The following is a 20,608-nucleotide window of genomic DNA, read 5'->3' on the forward strand; positions in this document are numbered from 1 at the left end:
AACACTAAATAATTAGGGATATAAATGGTCAAATGAGCCCATAGGTAACCTACAGCGATGCATTTAGTATATACACCTGGTCTGTGCTCTTGTCTTGTTATGACAACTTATCAGTGGCTCCTGTATACCCTGACCCCTTCCCAAGGCAAGCCCCCCTTTTTCTAAATTTCCAGGATAAGTCGGAATAGGTTACTGTAACTGCCTGACCCAGTTTGGGATCTAGAGGTTAGCGTGGACTGAATTTCATAGATTGAAGAAATGCAGATTACATGGGTGTGTCGTCTCACCCGCCCGTCCTTACAGATATGCAGTAATCCGGGCTAATGCGAGGGCATCAGGAGTCTTACTGGTAGAATAAGCTTTTTAAAATTGAACACGAGATTGGACAAGGGGCCTCTCCTGAGAAAACAGCGGCCTGTGCAAACTCTACACATTAGGGGTAACATCTATCTCATTAGTGGCAATCGTGGCACACCGTTAAGATGCAACTAGCACCAGGCTACAAACTGAATTAAGAAATCCTATACTGTGTATATAGTTTTTTCTTAAATTGTGAATAAATGGGCAGATAAAGGGGTCTATATACTAAGCATTGTAAGGAGACAGAGTGATAAGGTGCCAGCCAATCAGCTCCTAACTGTCATCTCACAGGCTGTGTTTGAAAAATGTCAGTTGGGAGCTGATTGGCTGGCACCTTATCACTTTCTTATCACTTTTCACTCTGTCTCCTAACACTGCTTAATAAATAGACCCCAAAGTATTAAGAGGGGAATTCAATTAGTTAAGTGCTTAGAACTATTCAGTTGACTGCATCGCATCTAGCATTTCATCCGGGAGATGCACCTTACCACGACTAATGCCCGGGGCTTAGTAAAGGTGTACGGCATCTTCTGGGTTGAGTGCCGGGCGTGATGCAGTTATTGCAAACAGTAACCCTGCGACTAGTCGTGGGCTTACTGCAGGAGCGATTGAATAGATTCGGGCACATAACCCGGGTGATGCCAATTGAATTCCCCCCTAAGACTTTTATTGCTGATATTTGTTGTCGGTTATTGGAGGTTGATTGAAGACACTGATCACATGTTTGTTACCCATACTATTATTAATCTGCATTACCATATACACTGACTGTGCTTCATGTCCCCTCCACTGTGCGTACAGAAGCCTAAAAGGGAAGTTTAGTAACTTTGAGAAGTTGGGTGAAGCACTGCACTAAGTAACCGTACAAATATTCTGTACATTCCCCAGAGTCACATTGTTTCCCACTAGAATAAATTATCACAGTCTCTAATGGTGCCCAAGCAAAACAAACCCAGGTCTGATTGTTATTCTGTGCTCTGATTTGTCAGCTGTTTAAATACCTAATCCTATTAACCTGTCTGTTTACTGTAGATAAATTGCTCAGGTGCAAAGTGTGTTATCTGTCGCTGGGACAAAGGGTTATTCGTGTATAAAAATGTATTTGACTTAATGATGATTTCTCAAGTAGAAACTTATTACAGCACAGAATCGCTTGCCTGGGTCAGTGGTATGCACGTTACCACATTTTTAGCATTATACCAATGTGCTACACTAGGGGTATACAATGGGGTCCATCCAATTAGGTGCGAGTTGCTATTTTCTCTTCGAATTCGTATAGCGAATTCATTTTGCAAACCAATTAGCAACTCGCACTGAGTCGGTCAGACTGAATACGCATCTTTCCATTCGCAGAGATGGGAAGGAAAATCTTTATTTTAAGGTTAAAATGTCGGAACACTGCTGAATTCCTTGGACACATCCCCTAATCACTAGGCATTTGGAAGTTTCCAACTAGTTTAATTAGTCTAATAATGTCATTTTTTGAGGGTAAAAAAAAATTGTCCTCAAATAACCCTAAAATAATTCTGTTGTTTTCTCGTTGTTGTAGGGATCTCAAATTTAATTACAATCTATTTTTTTAATTCAAAGTTTAATTGTTTTTTGTTTTTTTTTCATTTTTTTTTTTTAATTTTTCAAAATGATCTCCAAGTACCCGAATATCACCCTTTTTATTACCTTTTTTTTTGTTTTGTTTGAGATTAAACAAAAAACAAAACAAAAACTTTTTTTCATCATTTTCTTGCATTTAACAAAACCCCCCACAAATCAGCCATTTGACACTATTTCAAAACCTACAGTACCTTCCTAATGCCCACAAACAGCCTTCTATACGGTCCTGCTAACAAAATTATCCATTTTGGGTGGTCTCCCCACATTTTCATGCACTTCTCTCAAATCTCATGTGGCAGTCAATTCGCACCCCTTCGCTGCGAGTAGTGCGAATAGGCATTTTTAATTGGATTGGCGAATTCTCGGGAGTGCGCTTCGGTGCGAAGTCTGCGAGTTTCAGGAAACACTCTCTCTACTCACCATTTGCACCTAAATGGATTGACCCCAATGTGTTGCACTGCAGCTGCTGTAGAACTACACATACCAGCATGCGCTGCCACAGCTTTGCTGTTAGTGTATTCTAAAACTGTGGCAGGGCCTGCTGGGAAGTGTAGTTCCACAGCAGCTGGAGTGCCACACGTTGTCCACCCCTGGGCTACACCACCAGCCTCATCCACTATACATGCCTCTGTAGAATGATGCACCAGGTTGTCTGACAGGAGACTGATGAGGAGTAAGTGCAGATGTTTTCTTTCCTTGGCTAATGGTGTTACCGAAGATTGGTCCAGACAGAAAACTGGCAAAGGTTCTTCTATACAGGAGTGACAGCACTCCCTGATTGTAGCATAGTGTGATAAAATCAGATTGCCACCTTTGCTGGGATAGAATCAGTAAGGGTATACTTGATCTTTCATACATTGGGGAGATTCAGTTGTGCGCAATGTCCTACTGAGAATCCCCGCGATGCCTGGCTACGCACACATCCTCCATTTACAGCAGTGCTGACATCGCGAGTTTTCAGTTGCACCATTATGGGGTGTGGGTGAAGTCCTGTGATGCTGGCAGACACAATATGCCTTTTTGCAACAGCACATCGTGTTGGTGTCTGGGAAATGTAATCCCCCTGCTCCCCGTTGTTTCTATGTTAAGTTTTATTTAAAAAAGATGTTTTGATCAGTCTTATCTCATTTGATACATTTTATGACTTTGTGAGGACGAGATGATGATTTGATAAGTAAAACAAACCATTTGGAAGTGTATTATATATTATTGCTTAGACTTTGGGATGTTTATTTGCAACTGCAAAAGTTTTAAGGACAATATTTAGTGTTCGAAACAAACCAGAACTTATCCAGCTGTCAGCGGCCTGTACATGGCTATGTTCACATAAGTGTTGGTTAAAATGGCTTTCTCCACTGATTAATGCCACTTTCAAACAGAATTTTCCATAATACCCGGCTTTTACCTGGCATTTGAGGGCCAGGTCGCTTTGCCGATCCCAGCCTCTCTCAGACAGAAAACCAAATTACCGGGACAATACATTTCTGCCCAGTAATTTGCTGATCAATACAGGACCTTTTTCTGTCTGAAAGGGTCTACCCTAGTAGAAATTGCCGGATCTCCAACCCTGGTAAAGACCAGGGTCGAAGTCCCGGGAATTTTGACCCGGCTTGACCCAGTCACACAGAAAAAGGACCCGTGTTGATCAGCAAATTACCGGGTTGAAATGTATTGTCCCGGTAATTTGGTTTTCTGTCTGAAAGGGCTATAAGAGATTTTTTATATGGGGTGCGGGGTTATCATCGGCATTTAACAGGAAATAGAACATTGCAGGGTTCTGATTAATTGTTTTCCGTTTAAATTCCAGCTGCTATAATATAAAACTGTTATGAAATTGTTTTGCAGATTGTTCCCAGATGAACAACACAGACTGTGAGATGTGTCTGACTAATGTGAAGGTAAGAGCTGCAATACAGGGGAATTGTCCTGACACAGCCTTGTAACACCAGTATTTATATTGCTGAATTATTAGCTAAGTATGTATCCCTCTAACCCAGACTCTGTTTTATGGTTATTGCTTGCTGAAGTGGATGAGTACTGCATTGCTGTTCTATGACTCAAAACTTCTGGTGTTTGTTTTAGTGAATGGAGCAGGAGGCATTTGGAACAATGCAATGCACCTGGAAGCATGTATTAGTGGCTATGGTTCCTTTTAGAAAGTGTGGTTCTGTTTTCAGACCCAATTACAGTACATGTGTTGGGTCTTTTTAGTGCAGCAGTGATCTCTTATGCGCTCATGAACTGGACCCACCCTACCCTTTCCTGTCTGCGTTTATTTTGTCTATTGTATGGTACCCCCCCTCCCTGTCCGGCGCTGTGGAAGATTATGATGATGGTGCACTATCATTAGCAATATTGGTATAACAGGCAAAATGGACGCCAGCGGTAGAGGCCTTAGAGTGTATGGAGTATGTTCCCAAGGCTGAGGATCTAGCACTGAAAGATACATTTTCTTCTTGGGTAACATTTTAGCATTTATTTATTTCTACTTCAGGGTCCATAGGGTATCCACAGGATACCTTGGGGTATAGGTGTGACGTCAGTCGCAGGGCACCAAAGAGTTAAGCTTTCAGCCTCCCAGGATGCACTAGGTCCCCCTCCTATACCCTGCCCCCGGGCCAAGGCACCTCAGTTTAGTTTGGTGCCCGGCCGGAGTCGGGTGCACCTGTTGGAGTGGGGGCTAGAAGAGCCCCTAAAGCTTTTTCTTCATGCAGCTGTGGCTGCACATCTGGATGAACAGCATGGACAGTCAGTCCTGACGTCCATGCTGTCTTCCCTACACCCCGCCGGTACCAGAACGCCGGTACTGATCCGGGGATGCTGGTGGGCGTCTGGGGTCACAGCTAGCGGTGACCCCAGATGCTCCGGACCATGGCCGGATTCAAGGGGGACAGAGGTAAGCAGCGGGGTCCCGCGGTGGGTCCCCGCTGATCACATGGTCCTAAGTCCCCAGGCAGGGGGCTCCCTGGGGACTGGCTGCAGCGTGGAGCCAGGCGACCAACCTGCGCTTCCACTACCCCCTGGGACAGCGGACCGCAGCAGAGCGGTAGCGCTGCGGCGTCCCAGGGGTTAAATGCATGCCAGGGGAGCGCGCCTTCCCTGTCTCACAGCCGGCGCCTCCCCCGCTGCACACAGCCCTCTCTGCATGCTGCCGACTGGTCCTGTGGCAGCGCTCCTCCCCCAGGCCAGCCTCCTCTCTGCTCCTCGGCGGCCATCTTCTCCAGAACGCATGGTGAACGCTGCTGGAAGCGCTGGACGGAAGCATCGTGGTCTGGGTCCCCCCGCATACCTCTCCTCCGCTGTGGCTCAGGTCTGTGTATGCAGCGCTGTGTCCTACCAGGCCCTGTGTCTGTGTAGTTGAGTAATCAGCGCTGTTAGTGCAGGAATTGTTATTTCTCTGCATTGTATGTGACTGTGCTAGCGCTGCCTGTAACTTTTCTTCTCTAAACTGTCAGCTTTATTACTGTCCCTGTTCTTTCTGCTAAAGCCCTTGCGGTGCGGTGCTGCAGGGTGGTCTCTCGCCTATTTAATACTTAATTGGTGAGAGAGGTCACATACGTGGTGCCATCATGTCTGAAAGTGATTTTCCCCTCCGGCTACAGTGTACCACGTGCAAAGTACCGTTAGCGGAGGGGGAGGGTAGCGCGGAGGGCCTTTGCCGGCAGTGTTTGTCCATGGCGCGGCCTATTACGGTTACAGCACCGGTACAGGAGCCGCCCTGGGCTTGTTTCGCTCAGGCGTTAACAGCTTTAGTGGGCCAGTTAGCTCCGCAGCCCGCGTTTACTCCGAGGGGTTTGTCCCAGCAGTCTGTGGTGTCGTCACCCATGCAGGGGTTCCCACGACAATTGGTGGTACCCCACAGTCTCCCTATTTCCCCGCTCCCGGGTTCTCAGGAGCCAGCGTGGGTTAACTCCCTGACGAGTTCTGTACAGCACTTGTCGGATGTGTTGCAAGGGGAGTCTGTGATGCGGCCTCATAAAAGGCCGGTGGCGTCTCTGTCCGCTCCTTATGAGGATGACGAAGGGACGTCTGATGATGGGGAGATTCTGGATCCTTACGATCAGGAACCTCTCCATACTAAGGACGCTGATGCTAAGTCCAAAGTATATATTCCTGGACTTATTCGGGCGGTCCGCACAGCCTTGGTGATTGAGGACGAAGTTCCCCCAGCGGCTAAATCTAAGTATGCCTTTTTCAAAGATGTGAAGGGCGATGCCACAGTCTTTCCTCTTTCGGGTCAGTTGGTGGACCATTTAGAGGAGGCGTGGAAACAACCTGGCAAAAGATACCAGCCGCAGAGACGCCTGGCGGTGGCTTATCCGTTCGCGGATAATTATTTTGCAAAGTGGGAATCCCCTCCACAGGTGGATTCTCACGTGACCCGTCTTGTCCGTAGTGCCACATTGCCGATGCCATCCATGTCCTCCCTTAAGGATGCTACGGACCGCAAGGTAGAAATCTGCCTGAAGTCCGCTTATTCCCTTGCAGGGGGGGCAGCACGGCCGGCTATGGCCATTTGCTGGGTTGCCAGAGCGATGGAGCGCTGGGCGGATTCATTAGAGGCTTCTTTTGAATCCGACTGTCCGGCCGAACAGGCGGAGTTGATTGGCAATCTCCGTGATTCGGCCACCTACATCAACGAGGCGGCTCTAGACATTAGTACTCTGGTGTCTAGAATTTCTTCAGCAGCGGTAGCTGCTCGTCGCACCTTGTGGCTGCGATCCTGGAAGGCGGACGCAGATTCCAAGAAAGGTCTGGAAGCGTTGCCGTTTACCGGAGAAGTTCTCTTCGGTCCGGATCTGGATAAGATTGTGGCCACGCTGGCGGCAGCCAAATCTGCTTGTCTCCCGTCGGCCGCTGCTCCTTCTGGTTCGGGACCATCGTCCTTTCGGTCATCTAGGGCCCAGGGCAGGCCCAAACCACAGTCGTTTCCTCGACAGGCTGGCCCTAAGAAATCGGTCAAGCCCTGGAAGCAGGCATGGAGTACCAGACGTCCGGCCCCCAAGCCAGATGACAAGCCTGCGGCCTGACGGTCCGGGCCTCCCTTTGGGGGATCCCAGGGTGGGAGGCCGCCTGCTACAGTTCGCCCAGTGTTGGTCGACCACTACGACAGACACTTGGGTTCTGGAGGTGGTTTCCCACGGATACGCCCTCTCCTTCCGGCACAGACCCCCGGCTCGCTTCTTCACCACGGGTCTCCCATCAGACCGGAACAAGGCTACGGAGCTGCGGAAGGTATTGCACACTATGCTCCAGGCTGGAGTTATAGTGGCTGTTCCATTCTCCCAGAGGGGCCAGGGTTTCTATTCAAATCTATTTTTGGTACAGAAACCCAATGGGTCATATCGTCCGATTCTCAACCTCAAAGCACTCAACAAGTCTTTGCGGGTCCCGAAGTTTCGGATGGAGACCCTACGGTCCATCATTCTGGCGCTGGAACCTGGGGACTACTTGGTGTCATTGGACATACAGGACGCTTACCTGCATGCCCCTATTCTTTGGCGCCATCAACAGTTCCTCAGGTTTGCAATCCGCAGCGACCACTTCCAGTTTCGGGCGTTACCTTTTGGCCTGGCAACAGCACCACGTGTTTTCACCAAGGTGATGGCGGTCATGGCGGCTTCTCTGCGGCTGCAGGGAGTCCGCATGTTGCCGTATTTGGACGACCTGTTATTGGTGGCAGGATCTCCAGAGCTCCTGTTACGCCACTTGGACCTGACCATTGCACTGCTGCAACGGCACGGCTGGCTAATCAACTGGCAGAAGTCCACTCTAATCCCGTCTCGGAGGATTCTGCATCTTGGAGCCTTATTGGACTCGGGACAGCAAAGGATCTTCGTGACGGAGGACAAGATCTCTGCTTTACAGTCAAGGGTGCGCAGTTGCCTGCACAGCCGCCGGGTGTCCTTACACTCGGCGATGAGGTTACTGGGCTCCATGGTGTCGGTGTTCGACATGGTGGAATACGCCCAGTTTCACTCCAGACCTCTGCAGCACCTGATCCTGTCCAAGTGGAACGGGCTGACTCAGTCTTTGAAGTCCCAGACGATTGTGCTCACCCAGGAGGTTCGCCTGTCCCTTGCGTGGTGGTTACAGACGACCCACCTCAACAAGGGACGTCCGTTCTGGGTTCCAAATTGGGTCCTGTTGACAACGGACGCCAGTCTTCGGGGCTGGGGAGCAGTTTCGGGTCCACACTTGTTCCAGGGCAGGTGGACGCCGACAGAAGCGGAGCTTCCAATAAATATCTTGGAACTCCGTGCGGTCTTCAATGCTCTCCAGCAGGCACAGCGGTTTCTCCAGGGTCGCCCGGTGCAGGTCCAGTCGGACAACGCTACCACCGTGGCCTACATAAACAGGCAAGGAGGAACTCGCAGTCGGGCGGCTCTCGTAGAGGTCTCTCGGATCCTGGTTTGGGCGGAGCGCAATCTTCCGGCCATATCAGCGGTCTTCATCCCGGGAGTGCTAAATTGGGAGGCGGACTTTCTAAGTCGCCAGGACGTTCATCCGGGGGAATGGTCCCTGCACCCGGACGTTTTTCAACTACTGGTGGACAGGTGGGGTCTTCCAGAAATCGACCTCATGGCGTCCCAGCACAACAACAAGTTGCCGGTGTACGGGTCTCGCACAAGAGACGAAGGGGCGTCTCTGGTGGATGCTCTGTCCGTCTGGTGGACGTTCCGGTTCGCATACCTGTTCCCTCCGGTCTCCCTTCTTCCACGGGTAATCCGGAAATTCAAACAGGAAGGAGGGACGCTCCTGTTGATAGCTCCCGCGTGGCCCAGACGGCACTGGTTCTCAGACCTTCAGGGTCTGTCCGTGGACAGTCCTCTGCGGTTGCCGCTACGACCGGACCTTCTGTCTCAGGGTCCTTGCCTTCACCCGGACCTGACTCGGCTGTCTTTGGCGGCGTGGCTGTTGAGACGGCCATGCTGAGGTCCCGGGGGTTTTCCAGCTCTGTGGTGCGTACCATGTTACGAGCTCGGAAACCGTCTTCCGCGAGGATATACCATCGCGTGTGGCATACGTTCTTCCAGTGGTGTCGACCGAGAGGTTATGCACCGCGGGAGTTTCGTCTGTCTCGGATTCTCGCCTTCCTGCAAGCGGGACTAGATCATGGGCTTCGCCTTGCTTCTTTGAAGGTACAGGTTTCGGCCCTATCTGTCTGGTTTCACCGTAGGATTGCTACAATCCCGGATGTGCGCACCTTTATGCAGGGTGTTCTCCGCATTCAGCCGCCCTTTGTTCCACCTGTGGCGCCTTGGGATTTGGCTGTGGTCCTGAGGGCTCTCCAAGGACCGCCGTTTGAACCACTGGGCTCAGTGGATCTTAAATGGCTAACAGCTAAGACTGTTTTCCTTCTGGCCATTGCTTCGGCCAGACGTGTTTCTGAGTTAGGGGCTCTTTCTTGTAGACCCCCTTTCTTGGTTTTTCATGGGAACAGGGCAGTGCTCCGCACTCGGCCCGAGTTTCTTCCCAAAGTTGTTTCCCAGTTTCATGTTAACGAGGAAATAGTTGTTCCGGCCTTTAACTCACCGGGTCTTTCCGTGGGTGAGGCCTCTTTGGATGTTGTGCGGGCCTTAAGGACTTATGTTGACCGCACTTCTTCGTTTAGGAAGTCGGACGCTTTGTTTGTCCTCTATGGCTTCCGTAAAAAGGGTTGGCCTGCTTCAAAGCAAACTTTGGCAGCCTGGATCCGTATGGCTATTTCTGAAGCTTATCTTCATGAAGGCCTACCGGTCCCTCCTTCTCTGAAGGCTCATTCCACTAGGTCTGTGGGTCCTTCGTGGGCAGCTCGACGTGGTGCCTCGGCAGTTCAGATCTGCAAGGCTGCTACGTGGTCTTCTGTCCATACCTTCGTGAGGTATTACAGGTTTGACACCTTCGCCTCTCAGGATGCTTCCTTCGGGCGGCGGATTCTCCTTTCTGCACAGGAGCGTCCCCACCCTTAAAGGATACTGCTTTGGGACATCCCCAAGGTATCCTGTGGATACCCTATGGACCCTGAAGTAGAAAATATGAGATATGGTAAGAACTTACCCTTGTTATCTCTATTTCTACGAAGTCCATAGGGTTCCACAGGACTCCCGCCCTGTCGCACCTGTGCTGCAGATGGGCTTTGCTCTGGTCACCGGTTTCCCGTCTCCCTCTGGTGAGAATGTGATTCTTGTATGTGTCCAGATCTTTGTTCTCTCTCTTCCTTCTCCTCCTCCGGCCTATGGCTTGGTAACTAACTGAGGTGCCTTGGCCCGGGGGCGGGGTATAGGAGGGGGACCTAGTGCATCCTGGGAGGCTGAAAGCTTAACTCTTTGGTGCCCTGCGACTGACGTCACACCTATACCCCAAGGTATCCTGTGGAACCCTATGGACTTCGTAGAAATAGAGATAACAAGGGTAAGTTCTTACCATATCTCATATTTTTTTTCTGCTGACGTTCAGAATATGAAAGCAGAACCTTGCTTGGTGTGGGTAACGGCCCTTCTGTGTACAGCTTTCACAAACCCCTGTTGTGTTATGAAGGGCGTCTTCAGTAATATCCTTGTCCTGCCAGCCTTGAGCTTGTCTCCCTAAACAGGGATTTGTGGGGGGGGGGGGGGGGAGAAGGAGCAGGTAACGGACTTTTGTTTAAAAGCACCTCGCCACCCACGGTAGTCTAACGTCTTCCTGTATTTCAGGTGGGGCTGGGGAGTAAGAGGACAGCTATCACTTTGTTTAGTTTTAGCAGTAATCTGGCTCTCCCTGGTGATAACGAGGTTGGGGCTGATCACAGTGCCGCGTTTGGGCATCATGTGACTCTCGTACTTTTGCAGCAAAGACTAGTCTGTTGGTGCATACACACGGGTCGATTTTCAGGACGATATAACTGGCTCAGTACAGTATTATCCGGCTGAGAGCGTGTACAGCTGGTGTGTAAGGTCACACGTATGGCTGTGTACTCTGTCCTGGCTCAGTACAGTATCATCCAGCTGAAAGCGTGTACAGCTGCTGTGTAAGGTCACACGTATGGCTGTGTACTCTGTCCTTGCTCAGTACAGTATCACCCGGCTGAGAGCGTGTACAGCTGCTGTGTAAGGTCACACGTATGGCTGTGTAAGGTCACACGTATGGCTGTGTACTCTGTCCTGGCTCAGTGCAGTATCACCCGGCTGAGAGCGTGTACAGTTGCTGTGTAAGGTCACACGTATGGCTGTGTAAGGTCACACGTATGGCTGTGTACTCTGTCCTGGCTCAGTACAGTATTATCCGGCTGAGAGCGTGTACAGCTGGTGTGTAAGGTCACACGTATGGCTGTGTACTCTGTCCTGGCTCAGTACAGTATCACCTGGCTGAGAGCGTGTACAGTTGCTGTGTAAGGTCACACGTATGGCTGTGTACTCTGTCCTAGCTCAGTACAATATCACCCGGCTGAGAGCGTGTACAGCTGGTGTGTAAGGTCACACGTATGGCTGTGTACTCTCTGGGAACACAAGCGCCTATAGAGTCGTTTTTAGCACAATTCCTTTTTGTCAACCCCTTACATCAGGGCTATTCAACATACGGCTCTCCAGCTGCTGTGGAACTACACGTTCCAGCATGCCATTGCAACCATTTTAGTATTCCCTGATGGCAAAACTGGCAGGGCATGCTGTGATGTATAGTTCCACAGCAGCTGGAGGGCCACATGTTGAATACTTAAAGGTAGCAGACACTGAATAGGGACACCATACTCTAATTTAGGAAGGCAGACCACTTTTTGGCGTTCTGTAAGACTGTTACAGGATCACCCAATCAGCAGTATACCTGCAGTGGGAGTGGTTTGATTGGAAAAGGGGCATATATACATTTATTTGTTTAACTCTCCTCTATGCCCAAATGACCTGTTGGTTGATGTCTATAGGTGGATAAGTGGAGTTGGCACAAGCCATGGCTCTAAGAACAGTGTCACTTAGGACACACACCCACTGGTATTTGAACCCTGGTAACAATGCATGTCAAACATGACTGCGCTTTGCCTACATTTGTTACTAGCTTTGAAGCATTTAATGTAGGTATCCCCAATGCCTTAGGTGCCATGTATCCCGGTATCCCCAATGCCTTAGGTGCCATGTATCCCGGTATCCCCAATGCCTTAGGTGCCATGTATCCCGGTATCCCCAATGCCTTAGGTGCCATGTATCCCGGTATCCCCAATGCCTTAGGTGCCATGTATCCCGGTATCCCCAATGCCTTAGGTGCCATGTATCCCGGTATCCCCAATGCCTTAGGTGCCATGTATCCCGGTATCCCCAATGCCTTAGGTGCCATGTATCCCGGTATCCCCAATGCCTTAGGTGCCATGTATCCCCAATGCGTTAGGTGCCAGGTAGCCTGGTTTTCAGAATGCTGCAGCAATGTGGACAAATGCTAGTGAGAGCAGTAGTGAGTATGATGATACTATAGACAATCGCTGCTAGTGGATAACCACTTGCATGTGACTTACTAGCATTTTTAATGTTGTCAAAACAAATGTAACATGCCAGTGGGTATAAATGTAAGAGGGCTGCCCTGTAAGCAGTGTTACCCAGCATTGTGTGCCCAGTGGGAGCAGCTGGTTTGCATCTTGCCCATAGGAATAGAATCACAGATCCTTTATCGGGCGTTATTCTTCCATGCTCTGGGAAAGTTGGCAAACTCCCATTTCTGTGCTGAGTGATGACTTTTTCCGTATGGTGTGATTTTCCCAACACAGTATTGTTCTAGTAGAGCATAATAATACTGGAGAAACAGGTCCTGCAGCATTACCAGTATAGCATGCACTAATGTAGGGTCTCCATACAGCCTTGTTTGTGGTATTTTATTTGTGTGTGTGTGTGTTTTGTGCTCATGTCTTTTATCATGTCAAAATCCCACACAACCGGAAAGATAAGAGCCATGACCTGCTCAGTGACATTTCTGTGTGACGGCCCCGACCTGCTGACACAATCTGATAACAGATGGAGGGTCTAGCGTTTGTCAGGGGTATACAGTGGGGGTCCACAACATCAAAGTCATTCATGTAAAATATCCTTAGTGTACTACACACAGTCAGGTTGTGTGAATCCCACAACTGCTATTTTTTTGTACTATTCCCAGCGTAATGTCACAACTGTGATCAAACTCCATAGTGGGGAAACGTTGTGTGCGATCGCCTCTCGCTCCACCTCGTGATGCTTCAATGTCAGAGGTGCAAATACATGTATTATTGTACGTGCTAATCTCTGCACGTTTCACAATGGCCCCAGCTGCAGTGCAGCGTGGTGCAAAGTGCTTTATTTTTTATTACCTTGCTCCCAACTCTGAATTCATCCCATTACGTTCACATTGTTGTCTCCTAAGAAATGGCTCGGCCTTTATGTGCATGCTATAATGCTGTGGAAGGGAACCTGTATAGGGTAATTACATGTATTACAGGATAGCTTTGGGTTCGCGTACACTTCCTGAAGTGTTGGAGTACTTGGCTTTTATGGAACCCTGCTCTTTATGCCGACTCGGTGCAACCGTGTAACCTATGTGCGATCTAGCATTGCTCTTAAGCTGGCCACACACATAGCGATGTGCTCACGATCAGCCGATGTGTACGATTTCCCTTGAAACTCTCCCTGGCAGCTCTGCACACGATCTGCACACGATTTGGTGTCCGATCTTCATACGATCTCTCCTGCATCCAGACTGTCACAGTGCATCGCCTCCTAGATTGTCCGATCTGACCTACTGCACGGCAGATCTGACGATGCGATGTGCGACCAGCGGGGACACGCATCGCATCGTGATCGTGAGTGGGGACTCACGATTTACTCAGGATTTGTCCATATTTTACACGATCTGTCGTTCCAATATGCCAGAAGCGTCCAGATCGGGTAAAATATCGCTGTGTGTGGGGCCAGCATTACAGTGGGCTGTGTTAAGCTGGGTACACACTATACGAAGTATTGTGCGATCTATCTTTCTGGCGTGGGTCGTGCAGTGTGTATTGTGCACACAATGGGCGGAATTCAATTGTTTACGCGGTCCCGATCTCCCGTCTAAAGTGACAGGAGATCGCGGGCTGCTATTCAATTGTTGCTGTTTTTCGCGCTTATCACGCCCAAAGTGGTCGGCTTTAGCCGTGTAAAGCAGCTACCCCTGACCAAAGTGCTGGGCACAGCCACAAAAAGTGATGTTTGGGCGCCCAAACAAGTCACTTTTCGCACATTTCAGTTCGCACCCCGCTGCGAGCTGAAATGGTGTCCTGGCAGGAGCAACAATTGAATAGCTCCGTCTGGCGCGAAGGGAGCTCAAAACAATTGAATTCCACCCAATGTGTTACATTGTATCACTGGATCGCACCATGGTATATGGTGTGTACCCAGCTTTATAGGTTTGTGGATATCTGTTGCTTGGTGACCTCGGCAGTAATGTCTGAGCTGACTCTAGTAACAGTGTTACGGTCACTTGAATAATCACACTGATACCTGTATATGACGAGCGATGGTATCACCCTATGGGAACTATAACTCCATAACAAACCTCTAGAAGGGTGAAGAAGTACCTCATGCCTGGGCAATGCCACAACTTCTTGTAGGGAATGCGGAGGCCAAATATACAGTGCGTGTGTAAAACGTGTACACTTTATAGGTTTCTGTGTGACTAATGCTCATGTCTAGTGGTTCAGGTGTTAGAGAATCTGTGTGACAGCTGCACTAAAGAAACACTAACCCCCCCCCCCTTTGTTTTGTTCTCTCCCCCAGTGCCTTTGGTGCAACACAAACAAGAAGTGTCTGGAGTATCCTGTTAGGAACATCCTGCCGCCCTCATCGCTGTGCAAGCTGAGTGATGCCCGCTGGGGAATATGCTGGGGTGGGTAAATATTTGCCTCTGTGGCGCGTTCATTCTTATTACAATGAACCAGTAAGTCGTTCATTTTAAAAATCTATTGTAATTAGCCGAACCAATCCGTGTTAAGTCCAACGTTGGCCATTTTTGACTCTTCATTATTATTATTACCAGTTATTTATATAGCGCACACATATTACACTCTATATTCCCTATCACATGCTCACACACGCACTAGGGGTAATTTGTGTTGGGAGCCAATTAACCTACCAGTATATTTTTTGGAGTGTGGGAGGAAACCGGAGCACCCAGAGGAAAGCCATGCAAGCACAGGGAGAATATGCAAACTCCACACAGTTAGGGCCATGGTGGGAATCGAACCCACGACCTCATTGCTGTGAGGCAGTAACGCTAACCATTACACCGTCTGTGCTGCCCTTCATAAACAGCCATTGTGGAGTAAGGACCAGCTAAGAGCGTGCTGAGCCATACATCCAGAAAACTAGGACCTGGAGGCTCCCCTCTCCCACTGAGGGGCATATTCAATTTGAAGCGAAAAGGCCATTGCCAGACTTTTCGCCATCATCTGAGGTTTTTTAGGTCGAAAACTTATCACGCTTATCCCCGTATTCAATCCCATAACGGGAGCCGACGATAACTAAATCGGCGCTCACCGCAGGTGAACAGATTCTGCGTGCTGGGCACGCCCCCAAGTGTGACGAAAAGGGTTCACTTCTACGCCCCCTCTTCTCCCGACCATGCTCCCTTTTTTTTGGCGTGTACGAGGGCCCTTTTATGGTTTCGCGCCAGGACCTAGAATGAACACTATAAGTCACTAATCTGCTAACTAGGACTAATTCGGTACATTGCATCTAGCAGTAGTTGTCTTGTAGGATACGGTTTATTGCACATTATACGGAGTCTGTAAGTGCTGGCTATAGGGAGACCCAGTAACGTTTATGGAGTCTCCTGGAAGTAGCTCTAGTTTAAAAGATAAACTATCTTAATGTGACTACCTCCCTAAATATGACCAATGAGGAAGGTAACCCTGGCAGCCCCTGGCAATAGTGGAAAGGCTAAATTATATAGTTTGTCTAGAAAGGGGAACAAACTGGGAGAGGAGAAGTAATTCCTAACACCTCAGGGCGAGATATAGAGCCGCAATCCCCCCACATTGTATAACCGCAATATATATTTGGTCCTATGTGATCCTAACAGACCCTCCATCTTACTGCTATGAGGTAGCTTCCTGATCCCTGGGGCTGGGTGCAGCCATCGTTCCCAGCTGTCTCTGAGCCAGTCATCGGCAGACTGGAGAATCTGTAGTGTAAGGCGGTAACTATGGGGTTTTTAAATCTATGAATTCTGGTAAAAGAAAGGGCTGTCCCCTTACACCCTGAGTGTGCAGTGATCCTCATTATACCTGGGGGTCTCCAGGCTGGGGAGTGGTCTGCTTTGTATGTGCTGCTTGCATGGGAAGGCTCTCAGAGCAAGTTTCAATCTTCTCAGTTTGTACCCACCTCTCGATCCATTATAGCAGGTCTAATGTCTGTTTCATAATGCTAATGAATGAGAAGGGAATATTTGTTCACAGGGGAGCATTTAACAGCCTTTCTCATGTTTGTAGCTTTATCTGTTAAAGCCCATATAAACAAATGAACATCATTTACATTGTAATGTGTATGTCTGAGCTACATGTCGGTAATTAATCACTTACAGCTGAATTACCACCTAATTGATTACTGTTACTGACCCGGGTAGATGCTACATGAACAGTTTTTGCACGGGTTTGTGTTGCACCCTGATATAAGTGGTCCTCCCATGTGCACCACCAATGAGAAGCTACAAGCCTATGACTGGTGGTCATACTGGGCTACTACCACCTCCAGTAGCCATATTAAACCGGCTAGCTTAAATGGCTCATGGTTTCTTATGGTAATGAAAAAGCCCAGAAGCTGCGTAAATGCATGTACGGAGCAACCACATGGCTGTGCGGAGGTGTAGGGGCAGATTATTAATGGTTAATCATTAGGAGCCTGTGCATCTTTAAGTGGTTCCCTTATTGAGTAGCGAGAAATATGAGGCGCCCGGTATGGAAACCGAAAATGTGATAATTTGTGTTTGGCCCTAATGCCCTAGATATTCGCCTGCAAACGTGTTTGGACCAGACAAAGTAGCATTATGGGCGATGTTGGTGCACGTGTGACGGAACGCGCTCCGCTTTCCTCTTTCCTATGGGAGACAGCATCTCGGGATGTGTTGTACATTATTATATAGGATAATTAATAAGCTGCTGATAGGAGACTGGACGGTGCGTTCTGTGATCTGTATAATGTGTGTCGTGTTTTCAGGTGTAGCTGCTCCTTTAATGTTAAGTTACGGATTTCAGCCGGTCTCCCGTAGATTTGCTTCTGGCTCTGTTTCCGGACTTTAGTCAGCTAGTCATACAGTCATGTTTCAGTGTCTGCAATGTTACACGCCTTTGTTCCTTCCTGCTCTCTCTAATCCCCTGTTGCATGATTTCTTCCTTGGAAAGGTTTGGCCCTTCCAGCTGAGAATGTGCTCTCATGTGATTTTGTCTTGAGAACCACGAGGTTTGGCTTTCCAGCTTCTAATAAGGCTTAAGGCTGTAATGTGTATATTCATTATTGCTGCTGTTTGGTGGTCGTATGCTATTGCGGCGCCCTTCACAAACTAAACATGGCCACGCCGGAGCTTTGTCTGATCACGTATCATTTACACCATCTACTTCACCCCCTGATCTGTATGCAGCTCTTCTGGTCTCTATTATCAAAGGTCTTATATTTTTACATGCATGCTGATGTCTTGCAGTCAAATTTGTGCGTGTGCGCACATTGCCAGAGAGTAATGCCGGTACACACTTGTGCGACCGGTAATCGCGCCAGTGTCCTTGGACTCCCTGGACATCGCATGATTGCCGGTACACACTGCAGCGATTAATGAATGATGGAATGATCACTCGTTCCGTCCTTTACTAATATACTTGGCGCCGCATGCAATATTGTCATGTTTGACCGCGGCACTGCGCATCTCGTGCATACAGCCTATTAGAAGATGTTAATAGTCCAGAAGTGCAAATTGTGTGCAGACTCTGCCTGTGTACTAACGTGTGCTGCGTTCTTACATTTCCTTTTTTGTATTGCAGTTAATTTTGAAGCTTTGATTATCACCATGTCGGTGCTTGGAGGAGTCATTATCTTGTCCGTGATCATCTGTTGTTGCTGCTGTTGTAGGAAAAAGAAGAGCAGAAAGTAAGTTATACAGTAACTGCACAGTAAGAGTATATGTCTGATTCCGGGCTGCCTCTGAAAGCAACATTTTGGGGTCACCAATACCCTGTAATGTGTTAAAGTTCTACGGCCACATCTAAAGATACATACACTATATATAGCTTTTTTTTTTTTTTATCCCTCAATTCAGTTTTCTCATTGTCTGCATGAAGATAGCCATTTCCCATTTTATTAGATGCACCCCCCCCCCCCCCCCCCAAGTAAACTGCTGGAAGCATTCGTTAGTGAGCGTCTAGCGGTTGCACTGAGCTTGCTGTCATATTCTTTGGACCAGCTTCAAATGATGTACGTGCTGTGTGACATGGTGCGATGTCCTGCTTGGAGTAGCTGTCGGAAGAAGGATAGTCTGTAGCCATAATGAGGCATTAAAGCATTTATACACACAGAACTGTTGCTCATTGGATGTTCTTTTGAGCACCTTTCTCTGTACATTGTAGAGACTGCTGTGTGTGTGAAATTTAACAGGAGTTCAGCAGTTCCTGAGATACTGACCCCAGCAATGGTAGCGACACGCATTCCAAGGTCAAAGTCACTTTAGATCATATTTCTTTCCCATTCAGGCGTTTGGTCTGAGCAACAACTGAACCTCTTGACCATGTCTGCATGCTTTTATGCATTGAGTTGATGTAACAAATAAAGCGATCAGTGTATATATGGGTTTATAAATAAATACCACTTTCCCTGCTGTACGCTCTTGTATAACTCAACTGTCTCCCTACTTATGGATGTCCTGGCAAACTGCTCTACCACTTAGCAAATCCCTAAATTGGCTCCCTGTGTCCTTCAGAATCCAGTGCAAAGTGCCCTCAATATCATCACCCTGTCACCTCTTATATCAAAATATTCTCCCTCTTAGATCTACCTCTGACCTGTGCTTTGCCGCCTCTCTGGTAACCACCTTTAGTAACCACCTGCAGGACTTCTCCCATGCGGTTATCCACTTACCTACCTTTCTTGATCAGAGTCTCCCCCAGCCTCCACACCTTGAAACACTCTGAAACCCCGTCAATTAATTAAAGCTTACACTACTTTCACCTATACTACTCACAAAAGTGCGCCCTCACATATATCCCAATACCTACTCTGAGCATCTCTCTCTCTCCTCTTGTTTCAGCTGTGTCCTCTTAAAATTAGAATGTAAGCTCTGATGATCAGATCTCTCTCTGTGTGTCTCTGTCTCTTATATAATCTATCCATCTCCAGCACTCATCGTATTATTTAGTGCCCCCAATTCAAAGAAATGTATGGTACTCTGGGCCTTTCAGAACATGAAGGGTATAAGTATTTGTACATATCTTACATAAGGCAGCATTACAGTCCATGGCTCTTAATGTAACAATGCATTATGTAAAGGCTCATACACACGGGACGATGAGCTGTATGAATGATATTGGTGAAAGATTTCCCTTGAACTTTCTGTAGTGCAGGACAAATATTGGGTGTAAAGATATCTTTCAGTGAAGTCATCCTGCCACATCTCTGAACAGGCAGTTCTTAGTGATATCGTCAGATTGGCCTGCATGTACTGACGACAACAGACATCGTTAACGACCCGCGGGAGCGCACATCGTTGGTCGTTCAAGTGCATACACACCGAGCGATATATTGTTGAACGAGAGATTCATATATTAATATAATTATCACACTTTAAAATCCAGACTGCAATTCATTTGTGTGTATTATATATATTGCGTAACATAAAACTTTATTTTAAAGAATATTGTTTAATTATATATGATCACCCGTTAGCCATAACATTAAAACCACCTACCTAGTATTCTGTAGGTCCCCCTTGGTGAGGCATGGGCTCCACAAGACCTCTGAAGGTGTCCTGTGGTATCTGGCACCTAGACGTTAGATGTGAGGTGAGGCCTCCATGGCTCGGACTTGTTTTCTAGCACATCCCACAGGTGCTCGATCAGGGGAATTTGGAGGTTAAGTCAACACCTTGATCTCTTTGTCATGTTCCTCATTCCATATTATCCTGCTGAGAGGCCACTGCCATCAGGGAATACTATTGCCATGAAGGGGTGCACTTGGTCTGCAACACTGGTTAGGGGTAGGTGGTACTGTACGTGTCAAAGTAACATCTGCATGAATGGCAGGACCCAAGGTCTCCCTGCAGAACATAGCCCAGAGCATCACGCTGCCTCCGCCTACTATCTCCTTCCTATAGTCATATAGTGCATCCCGGTGCCATCTCTTACCCAGGTAACCGATGCACACGCACCTGACCATTCATATGATGTAAAAGAAAATGTAATACATCAGACCAGGCCACCTTCTTCCATCTTGATGCCCACGTGCCCATTGTAGGCGCTTTCAGCAGTGGACAGGGGGTCAGCATGGGCTAGACTTCGCTCCCTTTGAGCATCAATGAGCTTTGGTTAACCGGTTGTACTTCCTTTGGACCACTGTTGGTAGACACTAACCACTGCATACTGGGAACACCCCACCAGACCTGCTCTAGTGGAGATGCTCCTACCCAGTCGCCCAGCCAACAAAACTTGACCCTT

General features: G+C 48.2%; 1 protein-coding gene across 1 annotated transcript in view; it reads left to right on the top strand.

Moving 5' to 3' along the window:
• The window catches only part of PTTG1IP (PTTG1 interacting protein), a 37,596-nt gene that overhangs the window by 2,014 nt on the left and 14,974 nt on the right, over positions 1-20,608 (top strand). The window contains exons 2-4 of the mRNA XM_088474131.1: positions 3,817-3,869; positions 14,697-14,805; positions 17,948-18,053. Coding sequence (XP_088330257.1) covers positions 3,817-3,869; positions 14,697-14,805; positions 17,948-18,053 — 268 coding nt within the window. The remainder of the gene's footprint in view (positions 1-3,816; positions 3,870-14,696; positions 14,806-17,947; positions 18,054-20,608) is intronic.

This window comes from Taudactylus pleione, unplaced genomic scaffold (genome assembly GCF_031769625.1).
Source record: "Taudactylus pleione unplaced genomic scaffold, aTauple2 ptg000147l, whole genome shotgun sequence".
Lineage (NCBI taxonomy): Eukaryota > Metazoa > Chordata > Amphibia > Anura > Myobatrachidae > Taudactylus > Taudactylus pleione.